The sequence below is a fragment of the Pelophylax lessonae genome (genome assembly GCF_965119305.1).
Source record: "Pelophylax lessonae genome assembly, chromosome: 6".
Taxonomy (NCBI): Eukaryota; Metazoa; Chordata; class Amphibia; order Anura; family Ranidae; genus Pelophylax; species Pelophylax lessonae.
This window is the reverse complement of record NC_138773.1, coordinates 97,396,289-97,414,813: the sequence shown is the minus strand read 5'-3', so window position 1 is coordinate 97,414,813 and position 18,525 is coordinate 97,396,289. Positions and strand designations below refer to the sequence as shown.

At 41.6% G+C, this 18,525-nt stretch overlaps 1 protein-coding gene across 3 annotated transcripts in view; it reads right to left on the bottom strand.

Annotated features, from left to right (window-relative positions):
- PRKAR1B (protein kinase cAMP-dependent type I regulatory subunit beta) overlaps positions 1 to 18,525 on the bottom strand; it is a 405,306-nt gene that overhangs the window by 293,220 nt on the left and 93,561 nt on the right. For all 3 annotated transcript variants that reach the window (XM_082260646.1, XM_082260647.1, XM_082260648.1), the window contains one exon: positions 11,466 to 11,557. In XM_082260646.1, coding sequence (XP_082116772.1) covers positions 11,466 to 11,557 — 92 coding nt within the window. The remainder of the gene's footprint in view (positions 1 to 11,465; positions 11,558 to 18,525) is intronic.

Genomic DNA, 18,525 nt, shown 5'->3' with positions numbered 1-18,525 from the left:
ACTCGTGTGAAAGGGGATTTATTATGTATGTTCAAACATTTTTTTACATATATATATATATATATATATATATATATATATATATATATATATATATATCTGGTTATTTTTTTGTGTAGCAACAATATAATATGGTTTCAGCAAAAGGGGTATTGGCACATTTACTGTTTGGCTCCAATAGAATAGAAGGCCCAGGACTAGGTGACCCAACATACTCTATATTTTCTGGATGCAGAATTGAAGTTCATTTCCTTTTCTTTGATTCTATCAGTAAATAATTTAGCTTTTAATGCTTTATAGCTGTGTGTTGGCTGTTAGTAGATAATGCAGTATCAATGTAATTCATAAAAAAACATTTTTTTTTTTTTTCGGCAGATGTTTCCAACTAGGTTCCACCTTGAAACATCTGTAGGAAATATAATACAGGGGCACAGGACACATCCTATCCTTTTATATCACACACTGTACCTGTACATGTGCATTCTTCTCACTGGGTTCAGTGGGCCATATACCGTAAGGTGTGTTAACACAATCTGCTGCAGCTGTCCTGCACATAAGTAAAAGCAGATGGGCCCTATCTTTACAGCAATCTTTGCAGTTTTTTAGTATAAGGCTTATAGACAATATACTTTAAAGTATGTCTAAACCCATAAACAAAAATGTAATATATTGCAGCTTACCAGTCCTATGATGTGGTGGCTGCAATTATTTTTTTTTTTTACAGGCCAAATACCAAGGGGAGGTGTTTGTTGTCCAAATAAATTACAGTGAATAAGCGTTGTCACCTTAGGAAGTGTGTTAGTGGTAGGATCACAAGGGAAAAATTAAGGGGAAAAAGCCTGGAAAAGGAAACAAATGCAGCCACTACATTGAAAGCTGCAATATATCACCTTTTGTTCTTTAGATTTATGCCACTTTTCCACTGCAAGTACTGGCTCGGCTCCACTCGGCCCTGCTTGGCTCTGTTTGGTTTTCCACTGCATGGTACCGCATGGTACGGTGTTGGAACGGTTCGGTACGGTTTGGTACGGTTTGCTTTTCCACTAAAGTAAAGTGGGTGGTATAACAACGATTCTCTGACCAATCAGTGGCTAGTAGTGACAAACAGTCAAGGCTGCATGCAAAGGATTGTGGCATATGGTACCGGTACGGCCCTCTTGGAACCACAACTGAGATGGTACTGTTTAAGCGAGCCATACCGTTCAGTTCCATGTAGTGAAAAAGTGCCGCCGTACCGAACCGTTCCAACACCGTACCATGCGGTACCATGCAGTGGAAAAGCGCAAAAGCGAGCCGAACCGTTCGGTTCCATGCAGTGGAAAAGCGCCATTAGAGATGCTTTAAAGGAGAACCCAAATCAGAAAAAAAATACATTCTAACATTTGGAATATTAAAAATAAAAAAAACGAAATAAAAAATAAGTATTTTAATTACTTGCTTGCAGTGTTTTTCAATTCCATAAACACTTTTTATTTATGCAATGTTCCTTTTAACTTGGTAGAAAAGTTGGCTACTTCAGGAGGAGTCAATCCCCTAGTACAGCTCCCTCCATCCTTGCACGTCATAGCCCACTCCTCTACTGGGGACTGTCTATTCACTGTCTGTGCTGCTCTAGCTCCTCCACCCCTCCCCTCACCTTCCTACATAACCTTTTACGCAGCTGGTGAGAGAAAGGGGGAATACTATAGCATGTCACTTGAGTGACAGCTTTGAGTCTGCTGGGTCTGCTGACATCACTTTCAAGATGGTGGCACCCAACAGCAGTCTCAAAGCTTTTGGAGGTCAACATAAAGAAAGCTTTTACAGATGAATAATATGCATAAAGCACATACACATAAGCATCTTATGGGACTATTTTGATATTTTAATAATGAATTGTCTGGCAACAGGGTCTCCCTGAGCACACCCAGACTGCAGCATGTAGTATTTTTCCCTAACACACCCCAGCCAGTGCTGAAGTGTGAACATGGACTTTGCCAAAAATCCCTTTTCACTTTTTATGAGCCTTTTCAAGACCGCATGGCTAAACCCTTCCATCCCAAACAATGGAATAGACTAACATTATTCTTGGATTCAATAAAAATTTGCTGAAAACTGTATGTAGTAACAAGATCGATGCTCAATAATGATATTGTGAGACATTACTCAATACCAAAATTACTTGGGAACCATGTTAAGTATGTGTTGGCATATTACCTTGGCTTGGGCTAACCTGTTTAACCACAGCGGTAAACTCTGTACATTTTGCAACTGCATAATAAAATATGACGTGGGCAACAAGCACCACTAAAATTAGAGGAAGCCTTTCTTACGTCAAGTTCCCATCACTCGCCAAGTATCAGAGGTCTGTTAAACATCAACCTAACCCAGAAATGATATTTTCGTTTTCTGTGGTTGCTGGCAAGTTGAACCACATGCTAACTTCTTGTATCTTTCGCAGACTCCAGTAACAAGATATCCCCAACAGATTTCCTGCTTAGCCCATACACTATAGCCATTACAAAGCCAAATAATGGTGTCACACTCCCTCAGTGGACTTCTTATAGAACTCAGCGGCAATAGAATGACACCATTGTTCTAGCTATATGGGAGGTGGTAGGGCCGCAAACTGCAGAGGTGAATTCTCAGGGCTGGAGAGATACCAGAAATTGGGTGGGTGCAAAAACTCACTGCTGCTCAACCCAAACTATTCATTTTAGGGTGGAGTTGGTTTTTAAGACCACATTCATGTATGCTGTATACCTCCCACATTCAGATCCGGTATTGAAATGCAAATTAAATTGACATTTTTTTTTTTATATTGAAATGATTATGCAAAGAAAAGGCCAGATTAAAATGTCATTAAAAAATGTTCTTTCTGATGCATGCTGTTTTTCTGTATGGTAATCTTGGATGATGTTATGCAGTTTGTTGAGTAACAATGGGATGCTTTAGAAGCACAGTGGAATAGCAGGAATTGCTGAACTTTTCCTGACTTCAGGCATTTCTCACTGCTTAAAAAAATGTCATAATCATGAAGCAGCGAGCTATAGTCCAATTCCCGTGTGAAAGATGAGACAACTGACTAGACTAGCTTATAGATAAATTGTGTTTCTTAAGTAAGTATCAAACGACACATACTTGTGTCTGCTGACAGTCTTCACTGCTATGACAAGTTTAGAAATATAAAAGGCTTATTAACTATTTCCATCTTCAGAATTTGCCTTCCTCTACTGGCTTATTCGAAAACGCCGTTTTAGGACAAATTCATACCTCTGCATGCATGTTACCATAACAATTTTCATGTGCATTAGCATATTTTAGGCTCTCGATTAATATTAATGTAGGATGTTGTACACCTGTTCAATTCATAAAAGGCCTTGTATCCTTTTCAGTAAAATGCAATACTTTCTGTAATTGGAGGATGGGAGATTGAGATTCATCTGCACCAATAACAGAAATTAATTTTGTGATGCATATTTTTCTGCAGAAGCGCATCCTATGCACAGCAGTTGATGTCACTGGTTCTGTATCCGCCTAGTACATGCATTGGCTGGACACAGTGATAGCGGCCCCTACTGCAAATGCGTTGAACAAGGTCAGCAAGCTCTACTGCTACGCACAGGACGAGTTCCCAAAGAAGAAAAAAACATCCAAAAAATAACAACTTTTGTGATTAGAAGTACAGCTAATTGTCACAATTTCCCCTCCTCCAATTACATAAAGCCTTGTACTCAGTGGAAAGGATACAAGGCCAATTATAACTTGAAGTGGTGTACAATGGGCGACTTGCTACGATCAATGTATTATAGCTGGAAGTATAGGTCTCAGTGGCAAACTTTTGGCACTTATAGTACTGTGGGGGCTGTATAAAATGTAACAGTTTTATCGAAGAGAGCAGCAGTGAACATGGGACACCCATGACTTGGGGTCATTTCTTTTACACTACAAATGGCCCACAATTGTTTTTTTTTGCAGGGGTCCTGTTTTAAAATAGAAGTTCGGGATTTGCAAAAAAAAAAAAAAAGCATACTCCCCTAGGTTGATGCAGCATAGATCTGATGCTGCATGTGTCCCCTGCTGCCTCTGCACTGAAAACTGAGTGATCAAACATAGCTGATCGCTCAGTTGTCCCCTCCACTCAGAGCAGAGAGTGGTGACTGTCAGCCACCGGCTCTCTGCTTTGCCCCTCCAGCGCTCACTGGAGCTCTGGTTTCCGAGCGGTGCAAATGAGAGGCTGAGCCAGCTAATGATCCAGGCGACTGGATGGATCTTGACTGTAAAGTCAGGGATCTTTCCTCAGCCTGGACTGGCTGAGTGAAAAAAAAACGGGTCGCAAAAATTCAGAATGAACTGCACTCCTGTGATCAATAGGAGATTTATGGCCAAAAAAACTTTGACTAAACTCTTAGCCTTTGCTGTATAACTTCCTTTTTCTCTCTTTCTTATATCTTCATTTTGAAATTCAAATGCAGGTTTATATCTGACTGGCGGCTGTAAGAAACATCTCAGTACAGTCATTTTTAAATTAGGTTCTCTGTATGTAAGAGACAACAAAACCCATCAGGAGAGTTCTTAGCAATAACTTTCCTGCATCATAAGCAGGGTTTCTCAGATCACATGATTTTGAACACTTTTAGGCCTCATGCACATTGGGGGCTTACATCATAAAGTTCTTTCTTTTTCACTTGCCTTGGAAACCCAGGTGCTGCGTACAGTGGCCCATAACATGGATGGCTGTACTGGTACTCACAAAGGTAGCATAGGGACTTATTCCACCAAACGTGACTTTTTGCAATTGGGGAATATGGCCTTACACCATACATATGTTTACCTCTGTACAACCGTGCACAGTCATTCATGGTTATGGGTGGCTGTACCCAGCGCCTGGGCCTCCCATGTTCTAAAAAAGTCAGAATTTAATGCAGTATGCCCTTAATGCGCCAGTGTGCATGAGGCCTCATTGCTGTCTGTGTCCCCCTTTTAGGAATCCTCAATATTGCCTCTCTAATGGGTGTCAGACATAACAGGAAGTGAAAAAGCCTCTTCATTTCCTGTCTACTTGATGCATACCCAACAAAACAGAAAGTAACAGGGCAGCTACAAAAAAACACATTTTCTAGCAGACTGAGGAAGCATTAGCACCTTTGTCAGGATTTTATTGCTGTCACCATTCCCACTGAGGAGATTTCCCCTCACTTCCTGTCCAGGTGACAGGTGGCAGACAGGACAGGAAGTGAAGGACAGCTCTTCAGCAGGGACCAGTTCCAAACATTCCCCAATTCTATCCAAAACTAAAAGAAAAAAGCAGGAATTGGGCTTTAAGTGACTGGTTGATCTTCTTTAAACATTCTTTATGTCTCTGTAGAAATCCCCAAAAACTATGTTGCCTTTGTAAAAGGCAGATATGCAGATTGTCTGTGACTCTCAGAATTACAGATTCCAGGAGCAGTCACAGACTGACCAGTACTATATATTCTCTTTATTGCATCCATATCATAAAATGTTATGGGTTAGGGAAACACTACAGTCGCATTGTAACACAGCAGGCTTAGACCTTGACTTAAAAGGTCTGACTCAGCTACATACTGCAAATATCCCTAGTGAGCTCAAGAAAGGACCTTGTTTATGAGAAATCTCAGTACATAATGAAAAACAGTAGGGTTCTTTACACAACCAGTTGTAACTGAAGCTTCCGACTTGGTCAGTCTATTTGAACACGGGTCACTGTAGAGTTCTCCACCAACCATTAAAGACAGCCTTGTGAGAGCTATCAATCCAAGGCTGCCGCCAGTCAGGCTAGTGTACACATAAAGCCATACTGTGGACACAGATATATTAGCTAAGCTTCGGGTCAGTGACAGTTGAACTATTATTTCCTTAGCAATAGCTATGTTTGTGTCTTTCGGTTTGTGTGTGGGTGCTCTGAGGAAACCAGCCTACTGCTAGAGCTATGTCCCATGACTCCATCTGTCTGACCTTGCACACTGTGACCCCCCTTATAACATCAATGGGAAGTCCCCTTCTATTAGCATTATTTACCGAAAGAGACGCTTAATGTTGCCATTTGGAATTTGTTACAGTAACCTCACCCTCACGGTTCTCAAGCCTCATGAGACGATGGGTGAGGATACAGGGATTTTTTTTGGACACCTCATACATAAATTATTTATGAGTTATCACCAGCAGACTTGATAGCATAGCTATGAAAAAAGTTTTCCTCGGGAACGTGAATTTAATCATATCATTACAGGAACTCCCTATATAAATCCAGTAGTTATTTTATTGCCAGACATCACAGAAAATGAATCATTTTTACAATCTGCTTTATGATAGCTCACATTTAACTATGTTTTATTAGCTTAATTCAGGTTAGAAATACTTCCTGAATCGATCTCAGGCCTGTGAATCTATCTCAGACTAAACTTCCGTTCTTTAAAGTAGACTTTCACTAATTACCACTCATCCCTATCCAAATATTTCTTTATTTATTTTTTCTGGGAGTAAGTACCTCATACGTGTACACCTAGCACTACTGGGTGGCCCTTCGGACAACTTCAGACATTGGTCTGTGTTTTCCTTAGCTAGGTGCTTGCTTAGGCCAGTGAAGAAAAACATTCTGTAAACTGGTTTCCAGAATTTTAGTTTGGTTTATTTTGTTCACACTTGTTTTTTCTGTACTGTCCATCCCTTTTCACTTATTTTTCAGCATTTCTACATTTTCTCACTATCTCCAGTAGCATGTCTGCAGTGTCCAACAGCTATTCGTAGCATTTACATTCAGTGAATGTTATGTGTGGCCCTTTTTACAATGATAGAGGCTGCACTTCAGGCCTCCTATATCAAGTAGGTTAGCCACCATTAAGTCCCCCTATATCAAGTAAGTTAGCCACCACTTTAGGTCCCCTATATCAAGTAAGTTAGCCACCAATTTAGGCCCCTCTTTTAAGTAAGTTAGCCACCACTTTAGGTCCCATATATTAAATAGGTTAGCCACCACTTCAGGCCCCCTATATCAAGTAACTTAGCCACCACTTGAGGTCCCCTATATCTAGTAAGTTAGCCACCACTTCAGGCCCCCTATTTCAAGTAAGTTCCACCACTTCAGGTCCCCTATATCAAGTAAGTTAGCCAACACTTCAGGCCCCCTATATCAAGTAAGTTTCGTCATATCAGGTCCCCTATATCAAGTAAGTTAGCCACCACTTTAGGTCCCCTATATCAAGTAAGTTAGCCACCACTTTAGGCCCCTCTTTCAAGTAAGTTAGCCACCACTTTAGGTCCCATATATTAAATAGGTTAGCCACCACTTCAGGCCCCCTATATCAAGTAAGTTAGCCACCACTTGAGGTCCCCTATATCTAGTAAGTTAGCCACCACTTCAGGCCCCCTATATCAAGTAAGTTCCACTACTTCAGGCCCCCTATTTCAAGTAAGTTCCACCACTTCAGGTCCCCTATATCAAGTAAGTTCCGTTATATCAGGTCCCCTATATCAAGTAAGTTAGCCACCACTCCAGCCCCCTATATCAAGTAAGTTAGCCACCACGTCAGGCCCCCTTTAACAAATAAGTTAATCACCACTGTTCTAAGCTCTAAGAAAAAGAATGCAACCTGTGTCTTTGTTGTGATCTTAAAGGAGGTATTAAAGGAGAAGTAGGGCCAAAGCTCTATTGGGTCTACTGTTCCTATGGGTCTGCACTGTGACCCGTGTTCAGTCAACAGTGGGCTAAAGCCCACTGTCGGCTAATGTCCAGGCTCTGCAGCATACCAAACTTTTATGTCGAGATCCACTCAGATGCCTTGATCGGCAGCTGGCTCAGCCTCTCAGCGTGCAGTGGAGAGCCTAAGCCAGCAAATACCACCCCCTGCAGTGCCTGACGCTCCAGTGAGCGCTGGAGGGGCTGAGCAGAGAGCGGGTGACTGACAATAACCAGGTTTGTACTCACTGAAGACAGAGAAGCGAGAGATCAGCGGTCTTTGCTCAGTTCTCAGTCTTAGCGGCAGCAGGGGACAGACATGACATCAAACCGATGCTGCATCCACCTAGGTGAGTATGAATGTTTATTTTTTAAATTCCCATACTTCTCTTTTAAATCCAAAAGCAGACATTATATTGATTTTTTTTTGTTTCAATACATTTTCATTCCACATATTGAATAATGCACAGATAATACTCAACAAACATGATTTCACTGTGATACATATACAGCTATAGATCATAGTGTGCATACAGTTTTTTCACAAAGCAATAATAAACTCATAACCCATCCTTGTGCACACAGAGAACAGGAAGTAATCAGCTCACAAGATTTGTAGCAAAGTCAACAGGTATACTTGTACGTATCAAACGGATATAATAAAACATTTTCAATGGCATATTTAGCAAACCAAAAGGCAGCAATTAAGAGAAGCTCATTGTTAGGGATTGCATACACTTTAGAGATATGTAAAAATGTAGTGTCCATAATTTGGTGCAGTTAAATCCGAACCACCTACGAACTTCAGTTCTATGGCCCTTCAGTTGGAGAGCTGGAGGAAGTGGCAATGGAATACAAGCACAGAGATCATTGCATTTGTATTCCATTGAGAACTTCAAGTTCATCTGCTGTAGTGGCAGACGGGATTTGTAGTTCATTCACTCACAGATCTCTGTGAAAGGTGGGGTGGGTTTGGGGGTCCCATTTGTACCTTGTTACATGTACACTAAATACAGGTGTAGCTTATCCACTAAACAAAACACTCCTCCATGAGTGTAAAGCATTTAAGCGATGAATTGGGTGTCAAAATGTAGCCGAAAACTTTTACACACATGAACAGATATTAGTGTATAACAGGTTTAAAGATGTTAGACCTGCCTGTTCTGGAAACAAATTCCAATTACAGAAAATAAAACCTGTACTTCAAAGTAGTATACCTAACCCTTTTAATTTAAACAATATTTACTAAGCTGAACTCCTAGGTATGAACTTTATCATACCAGTGTAAGTAAGTATACCTCATAACGAAGGGTCCACTGAGGGTCCAGTGGAGAAGCTGACAATCACTGTAATATTCAGAGCTACTCCAGTGATAGCTGCTATTTTAAGGTCCTGTGTGGAGCATCTACCCTATTGCACCCTGACATCAGGAGGTCGCTCGCTCAGCACTGCCTGCAGTCACAGAGTAACTTGTATTTTCAGGTACTTATATAGCGCTGTCAATTTACGCAGTGCTTTACATATACATTACACATTCACATCAGTCCCTGCCCTCAAGGAGCGTGCAATCGAAGGTCCCTAATTCACATTCATACATACATAGTAGGGCCAATTTTTTTTTTTTATACAGGATCCAATTAACCTACCAGCATGTCTTTGGAGTGTGGGAGGAAACCGGAGTACCCAGAGGAAACCCACGCAGGCACAGGGAGAACATCCAAACTCCAGGCTGGTAGTGTCGTGGTTGGGATTCGAACCAACGACCCTCTTGCTGCTAGGTGAAAGTGCTAACCACTACACCACTGTGCCGCCCATTTATTTTTTAATAAATACAAACTGTGGTCTGATTGGGCAAGGTGGAGGAAAATCATCCAATCAGAGAATGCCTTGTATATAAAAAAAAAAAATACAAAGCGTTCTGAAAATTGCAGCCGTGGCCAAGTGAGTGAGCCCCTGTGGTCAGTGTGCAGACGGGAAGCTGCTCAGCACAGGAACAAGAAGCTAGCGGCTACCACTGTAGTAGCCCCTACTACAGTCAGCTTTTGCAATGGACCCTCAGGTGTGAAATATACAAGCTGGACCAATGTAAGTATGCAATAAAGATCATTTCTGAAGTTTAATTTTAGTAACTTGCACACAGCATAAATTTGTTAGCATACTAAGAAAAAAAAAACATTCCAGGGGCTACTGATTTTTACTGACCTTTTGTATTTGTTATCTCTCTATTCTCGTTTCATATACTACCCAACTAGCAACTTGGTATAAAGCCAGAATTATCCCACTTATAATTTTATTACAACTGAACTGGTAAAATGACAATTGTGGCATTTTTCAAAAAGGCAAGTGTGAATTTCAGCTAGCTGCTTCTTTGAAACCTCATGGACTATCAGAGTACATCTGCTGGGGTACTTCACCTGACAAAATGCTGCTGGGGTACTTCGGAGGAAAAACAATGTAACTGTAGTTGTGAGCAGTATGTACAACTCCCAAAAACAGCACTGGTGAACAGTGCACAGGCTGTAATATAGTTAAAGTAGAACTATAGGCAAAACATTTTCTTTTAATTTTGGAAAGGGAGAGTTATAACCAGTGGCAGATTTTTCTTGCAATCTGTGCCCCAATGGGAAGATTTACCATCACTTCCTGTCCCATAGTTAAAACAGGAAGTGAATCCTGCAAAGTAAGGGAATCCCTTGGGGTCCACCAGGTTACCAGAACTAGTGTCCCCATTGAAGATTTCCCCTCTATTACTTTTCTGGGTACGACCCAAAAAAACGAAACAACAAAAAATATACTGCATATTTTGCCTTTAGTTATACTTTAAAGAATATTACTCAGTCCTCTGATGGATGCTACCAAATGTGAAATAAACAATCAAGAAATTCGGCCCCACAAAAAGTATGCCTTTGCAATGAAGAAAAAGGGATAGGGACACAAATCACTGCTGTCAAATATCTCCATTAAAGTGGTTGTAAACCCACTTTTATAACATTTACCTATAGATAAGCCTTTAATAAAGCTTACCTATAGGTACTGTAAATATCTCCTAAACGTGCACCGTTTAGGAGATATTTACATTGCATGCGGCTGATGAGGTCATTGGCGCATGCGCTCTGAAGAAAGAGCCTCCCGTGCCATTTTTTCAGAGCCCTGTGCCATGACCGGCGGCTCCCGCTAGCATGCACGGGAGTGTCGTCACGCGGCTCCAGCCAGTAATACAGCCGGAGTCCGCAGACCCGGAAGGAAGACGGGCAAAGATGGATGCGGCCACCAGCGGGGACAATGTGGGCTTCATTTGCAGGTGAGTGTCACATAATGTGCTAGTATATGCATACTAACACATTATGCATTTACTTTGCAGGGAAGAAAAAAAAGGAAAAAAAAAACGGAAGAGTTTACTTCCTCTTTTAAGTCTTTAGAAGATGTAATAAAGTTGATTTACTGAAGACAAACAAGCCGTTCAATGTGCAAGGGAGGTTGCACTTTGCAAGGGAATTTTTCTACCGGAATTAGTGAATGTGGTGAAATTTCCATTTGCAAAGGCTACCCAATCACATGCAAGGAAAATTTAAAAAAAAAGCCATTTTTTGCATGCACATGATTGGATGATGGATGCCAACAGAGCTATACTTCATTCCATCAACTCAGGGGAAAATTCCATTTAAAAGTACAACTTCCCTTGCAAAGTGAACCTTTAGTAAATCAACCCCAAAGGCTTTACACCAGCGGAACCTAGTTGTGGGTGAAGGTTGACTTTGGGAACATGCAAAGTACAAAGGCCTCATACCTTCTCTCATTGTCATCAAGGTGCGCGAAGAGCACGTTTTTGGAGATGGCTTTTGCCAAGGCAGTCATCGTCTTGTAGTCCTTTGGAATAACCTGCAGAGAAACAACAGAGGATTATATTATATTCATGCCCCTGGCATAGAATGCTGAGTGATTCTAAAAAGAATGCAAAATGCATCCAAAAGTTCAGGACCTCTCATTTCACACAGGGCTAGGATGGATATCCAGGAGATTAAAAAAAAATTCTTTTTCACCAGCACACTCTTTACCTCTCATAAGAAAACCATTATTTTACCGCTTCTGACTACACATGAATATTACAGTTCTGAACAGTATAATTAAACTGAGTATCACTATATCTTTTTGGCATCTATTGCCTAGGAAACTGAACACTCTCCTCTAATTTCAGTTATTAATCATTTTCATGAAAAGTCCTTGACTGCCAGTTTGATTGTGGATGTAACATGTCTGCACCTGGAACATTTAAAGGTAAGCTCCAGTCAAACATGACAATCTGCTATAGACAAAGAGGGCACAGCTTCCCTGCATAGTGTTCTCTTTATCCAGTGCACAATGCCACACTACTTATCAAATCCCGTTAGCCAGGTCTAATGAAACTTTGCTAATAAATCAGTGGTCCTATATTTGACATTTAAAACATAGAAATGGAGTGTATCCTTCTGAAAGCCTTACTAATATTGAAGCTGATGGGAAATTGCATATTTCATATTTCCTTTATTATTATTGGCCCGCAATATCTATTATTAAATTCTAAACCTGGTTAAGGGCCATACAAGACATACACCGATCAGCCATACCATTGTGACCACCCACCTAATAATGAGTATGGACCCCTTTTGCTAAAACAGCCTTGAACCATTGAGGCATGGACACCAAAGTAACATTATTATTATATATTATTATTATTATATAGTATTTATATAGCGCCGACAGTTTACGCAGCGCTTTACAACTTGAGGGTAGACAGTACAAATACAATACACTTTAATACAGTAGGAATCAGAGGACCCTGCTCGTTAGAGCTAACATCCACATGAATGGCAGGACCCAAGGTTTCCCAGCAGAACATTGCCCAAAGCATCACACTGCCTCTGCCGACTTGCCTTCTTATACGCATCCTGGTGTCATCTCTTCCCCAGGTAAGTGACGCACATGCACCCGGCCATCCACATGATGTAAAAGAAAACGTGATTCATCAGACGAGGCAACCTTCTTCCATTGCTTTGTAGTCCAGTTCTGGTGTTCACGTGACCATTGTAGAAGCTTTTGGCTGTGGACATGGGTCACAATGGGCTTCACAGCCCCATACACAACAAATGCCCATTTTTTTCTGCTTTCACCACATCAACTTCATGGACAACATGTTCACTTGCTGCCTAATATATCCCACCAATTTTCAGAAGCCATTGTAACAAGATATTCCATTTACATGTCAGTGGTCATAATGTTATGGCTGATCGGTGTATAAGGATGGTCACTTTAGCTGATTTCATACTAAAGGGATGTCAGGAAAATGATATCTTCCTTAGAACATAAAGTTGTTAATGACTGGTTAAATCTTACCAACTCGCCATGTATATAATACATCTAGAACACGGGTGTCAAACACAAGGCCCGCGGGCCGAATGTGGCCCTCCAGGCCACTTCATGTGGCCCTCGCACCTCTCCTGCAGCTACCCTCTCATCTCTGTCCCTACCTTGTCTCAGCAGTCGGCATCAGAGAGGAGGACAGAACTCCTCATACAGATTCTGTACCTCTCTGTTTAGCTGCAGCACCACCTCATCTCTGCCTCCCCTGGTCTCAGCAAACTCCAGCCCCTCCCCTGGCCCTCCTCCAGACCCTGCATTTTCTTTTTCCCAGCTTCTTCCAGGAAGAAGCACAAGTTAAAGAGGGTGCACTGTGATGTAAGGGAAGGTGGGGGACTTTTCACTTCTGATAGTGAGGGGCTTTTTAAATCTGATGTAGGGGGAGTGGGGTGCTCTGAACATCTAGTCTTACAGCTACAGCCGGCCCTTTGAGGGCAACCATAATGCTGGTGCGGCCCTCGATGAAATTGGGTTTGACACCCCTGATCTAGAACTTGGAATATTCAGTCTCACCTCAGAGCTGCTATGATGCATGGGTCTGCTTCTGATTATTGTTGTTATATTTTCTAATATTATTACATTTGTTATCTGTATCTGTCATTACTTAATTAAATGTTATACTTATATGTACTGTATATGTTTGATCTCTCTTTGCACATATCGTCACTTACCCGGGGAAGAGATGACACCAGGATGCGTATAAGAAGGCAAGTCGGCAGAGGCAGTGTGATGCTTTGGGCAATGTAAACTAGGCACGATAAAATAGAAGGACTCACCTCCATCTCCCTAATGAGTCTGTGCTCTTACCAAGCTTGTGGGGCAGCAATGAAATAGGTGGGTTATAAGGAAAAAATATTTCTATTCCTTGAAAGGGGCAATGCCAACCCTATCAATGAGCTTTTGAACCAGGCGCTAGAAGTTGGATGACATTCTGTTGCAAGATCTGCCAATCATTTGTCTCACTCACACACAGGGCACGAGACCCGAACATCAACTACTGTAGTGGGCCAAGAGCAAGGACAAGGTGGAAGCCCATGTAGTCTGGCTTGTACCAGTATCAGTTAGGTAACTATGTCATCAAAGAGAATATGTGATGTTCTAAAGAGATTGACTTTATCCTGGAAAATAATTCTATGTATTATAAAGAACTTAAATTCTAAATGGTGGGACACAGCTGCTGTGTCCCAATATTACATCTGTATGGGTGCGGGTGCGGGTGCATGTCCCCAACTCACCCTGTGTGTCCTCGGGGACATGCACCCGCACCTACATAGATGTGATATTGGGACACAGCAGCTGTGACTGTGCAGCCACTGTGTCCCATTAGACATCGAAGGGACTGCCTGCATGAGGATGCATACAACATCTTTGCATCCCCTTGTGGTTAAACATGGTCCTACAAGGGCAGGCAGTATTGTACACCATAATGGGGGGGGGGGGGGGGGGGATTTACTAAAACTGGAGCACTCAGAATCTGGTGAAGCTGTGCATGGTAGCTAATCACCTTCTAATTTCAGCGGGCTCTGTTAAGCTTTAACAATAAAACCTGACCTTTGCATACTATTGGCTCATACTTCCCCTTGTCCAACAGACTATGCTATATTCAATCCCCCTTGTATTAGTTAGGGATAATGTTGATTTTTCCACATGTTGTTATTTGACATACTATTTACATTTTTGACACTATTTTCAGTATTTACTTTTTTCATCCAGGCATACACTGGTTCACTGAGTTAGCTGGCCTGCCGGCCTATCCCGTGAGCTGCGATGCACGTCGGGTGTCCTCCCTTTCTCCCTCCGCCTTCCCATTGCGGGGGATTGGGTGGGCTGCGCTGACGCGTGACGTCAATTCTGACGCCATCGTGCCGACGACCGGCTCTCCATCTCCAGTGCATTTTAGGCAGCCGGTGCGACAGTCTGCCCACAGCGTTCTCCGCTTCTGTGGTGACTGCTATTATGCACCTGCGTTATGTTGGGACCACAGCTTTGGCTATTATCCGCACACACAGGACACATGTGTTTGAAGTCTGGGCTTTATCTGCGGGATCAGCTTTTTATTCGCTCTTTCTTGCTTTTATTTATTGGTTTCCTCCCCTACACCTATTACTATGGGTTTTTTGGTTCTCATCTTCTTTTTTATATATTGTTTGTCCCTCTGTCTTGTCGGTTCTTTAAACTGCTTTAGTCCTATACCTCATCACTTGGCTCACTTCTGATCCCCGGGGCATGTAGCCCTTCACACTTTGTATCTTATCCTTTTACACTCCTTGGGGAGTCCCATCCACTTTGGCTTTCCAATTTTCTATATACTCACTTGCGCAGCAGCACTAATATGTGTCCACTATATATATATATATATATATATATATATATATATATACACCCCTTTTTTTACATATACTCATTATTTATATTTTTCATTTGTTTATAGACATCCTTTGTTCTGCTGCCATATGCACCATTGTCACCCCTCTGTACTCCAGCCCTTTTTCACCATATGTGTGGCACGTGCGGACCTTGTTTTGCCTGCTCTGTGTGCCCTCAGCTCCCGTGGGAGACACCTGGGGCCTTGCCTTACTCCCAGTGCCAGCAACCACCTGCACTAACATGAACGTTTTGGGGATTTGCGGTTACACCTCCTCTTCCCTTTCTCTCCCAGTCCTCATTTTTCCTCATTTGTATTTTCCTTATACATATATATATTTTTTTATAGATCAGACACCAACTTCTGATGAAGTGGTATACTCGGGCCATGAAACGCGTCAAGTTTTATGATGTTGTGATTGTATTTTTAGATATATTTACTTGAATACTGTTTATCGTTGCTATCTATTGATGTTGTGATTACAACTACTCTATTATTCTTGGAAACTTGCCATGATGGTTTTTATGAAGACTGCAATTGGGACTACGTAACACATACATTATCTTTTGTGATGTTTTTCATCTGCATGTAATTACCAATAAATGTTGTCATTTTTTCCTGCAAGCCTTGTTCATGTCCTTAATTCAAAGTCCCAACCTTCCGTTATTTCTAGCAATAAAACCTGGAAGCTGCACCAGATTTTGCACTCTCCAGTCTTAGTAAATAACCCCCCATCTGTGAACGAGACCTGAAAATATTTTGAGACCATGTTAAAAATTCAGAGCTATCCTGTTTCTTTAGCACACTTTTTCCATGTTATCTAAAGGAGTCTAACTAGCCCTCCTCCTTATTTTGAACTACAGAATATCTTTTCTATGTTGTGGAGATGAGGAAAGTGGGAAGGTTTGACCAGTTTAGCAAAAGACAACTGAGCAGAGCTGACACCACTATAACGTGCATGGAAAATGTGCATGCATTGCAGGGATAACCTGCATATTTTCTACTTTACATACAATGTAAAGATGCACAAACACATACAATGATGAAAACAGTCATCTCAACAGTGCCCAAGATCTCCTTCAATTTAGACTGTAACCAGCCAGTTTGGACAACAATCATTTTATGCCTTTGGCCCCTTTAGCCTCATAATGTATTATGTTTCAGATGTATTAGAATTCAGGTTATTTCCAAAACAGAAGGATAACCCAAAGGTCTAGTGCAGAGATATGTCCAAAGATATCTAACTTGTTTTTACTTGAATACTTCTACCAGACGCCACCTGCCCATAATTCCTATCTGTCCCTGGGGCAACAAGTTCTATGCCAACGTGCACGAAAATCATCCAACTACTAACGCCATCCAACAATTCTCCTTGTCTGAGAAACTATGCATCCCTTCCTCTTTAGACAAAAGCAATATCCTGAGGTGTTTAAAAGATTTCTGTGCAGTGACAGAGGTTAAGCAGCTATTAAAAGGGATCCATCCACAGGCAATTTCCACCTCCATGTAGCAGATGCCAGATTAATGGCCCATCCTTATGCCATGAGAAATGGCAAACCTTGTGGCTTCCCCAAACGATAGAGTTTATTTTATTATTTTTCTATTATGGAAAGATTAACGCGTCTGGCCCCCAGATCACACGCGGTTGTACAGCGCGGTGGGTTGAGGGTATCTTTTGCAGCCAGAAACCAATAAACTTGTGTAAAAATAGCTAAACCTGAAATATGCAGCCCAAAAAAAAACGGTCCCTGAGTTGTACAATATCTAAAGAATGTGAAGATGTTAATCTAATCTCCTAAATCCATAATAATGAAAGGCTTTACGGTGTTGAACTGCGAAAAGCACAACTTGAAGCTGCTGAAACAGGAAAAAAGCGGGGATAATATATTACAAATTATGGCTGGCGCACACACAGGGCTAGACAAATTAACTGTAGGATTCAGCAACTACCGGGCACTCCCAGTGGGGATTTCCAGATGACAAAAAATCTACTGTTACTGTAGTAAAATGGTGCCTTTCACAGCTTCCGATAAAACAACAGTCTGCCCTCATGCCCTGGGCAAAGTTATCATAAGGCACTCATGGGCCTGTATCTAAGAAAAGCAACAGTGTAGGTAAAGCCAATTTTCTTTTTTTGTTTTCAATAGAACAGGAAAGGGTTAGGACCCCTGATAAGCTTTTATTGCTGTCTGTGTCCCTTAGCCTCGGTTCACACTAAATGCAGTGCGAATTTACAGCGGATGTTGGAATGCTGATTTCGCACCGCATCAGAATCGCAACCCATTCAGGCGAACCAATTGCAGAGTATATCTTAAGTTAACAACACCTCGAGATCAGTTTGCAGAATCGGATCACATGCAATCCGATTCTGGTGCAGACAAAAAAAGGGTCCTACACAAGTTTGGCGCAAATGAGGTGCGATTTGAGCCATAGAAATCCATGGGTTAAATCGCACCCTAGAGACACTGAATGTATTTGCAGATGAATGTGCTGCAATTCCTGTGCGAATTACATGCAGTGTCCTGCACCGCATCAGTGTGAACGTGGGCCTAAAGGTGATTTTCCCTCTCTATTTGCCCACTGTCACCCAACTAAACGGAGGGAAAATCGAACATTTTGAGTTTACACTGGAACAGAAATAAAGGAGAAATCATCCAAAGAGGACACCTGTTTCAGTTACAAATATCTAAGAGGATTTCCTTTACTCTCAAAAGATCTCTTCTTACTTTATTGTAGAAGTCCCTAAGCTTATACTGCTCCCTGCAATAAGAAGCCCTCGCATACAGGCCCTTCTCATTGTACACCAGAGCCACTATAAGCAGAATAGAAGTGGTTGCTGGTGACAGAAATATAGTGTGTTTCCACTCTCTCTGACACCAAAAATCAAGCAAACGACTACTCCTACTGACACCAATGATGAGGCACTATACCTCCCACCAATACCAATGAGGTACCACTATTCCTCCCGCTGACAACAAAGATAGGGCACTATTCCTTTTACTGACAGCAATAATGGAGCACTGTTCCTCCTACTGAAACCTACAATGGTGCACTATTTCTCTCATTGACACTAATTATATTGAACACT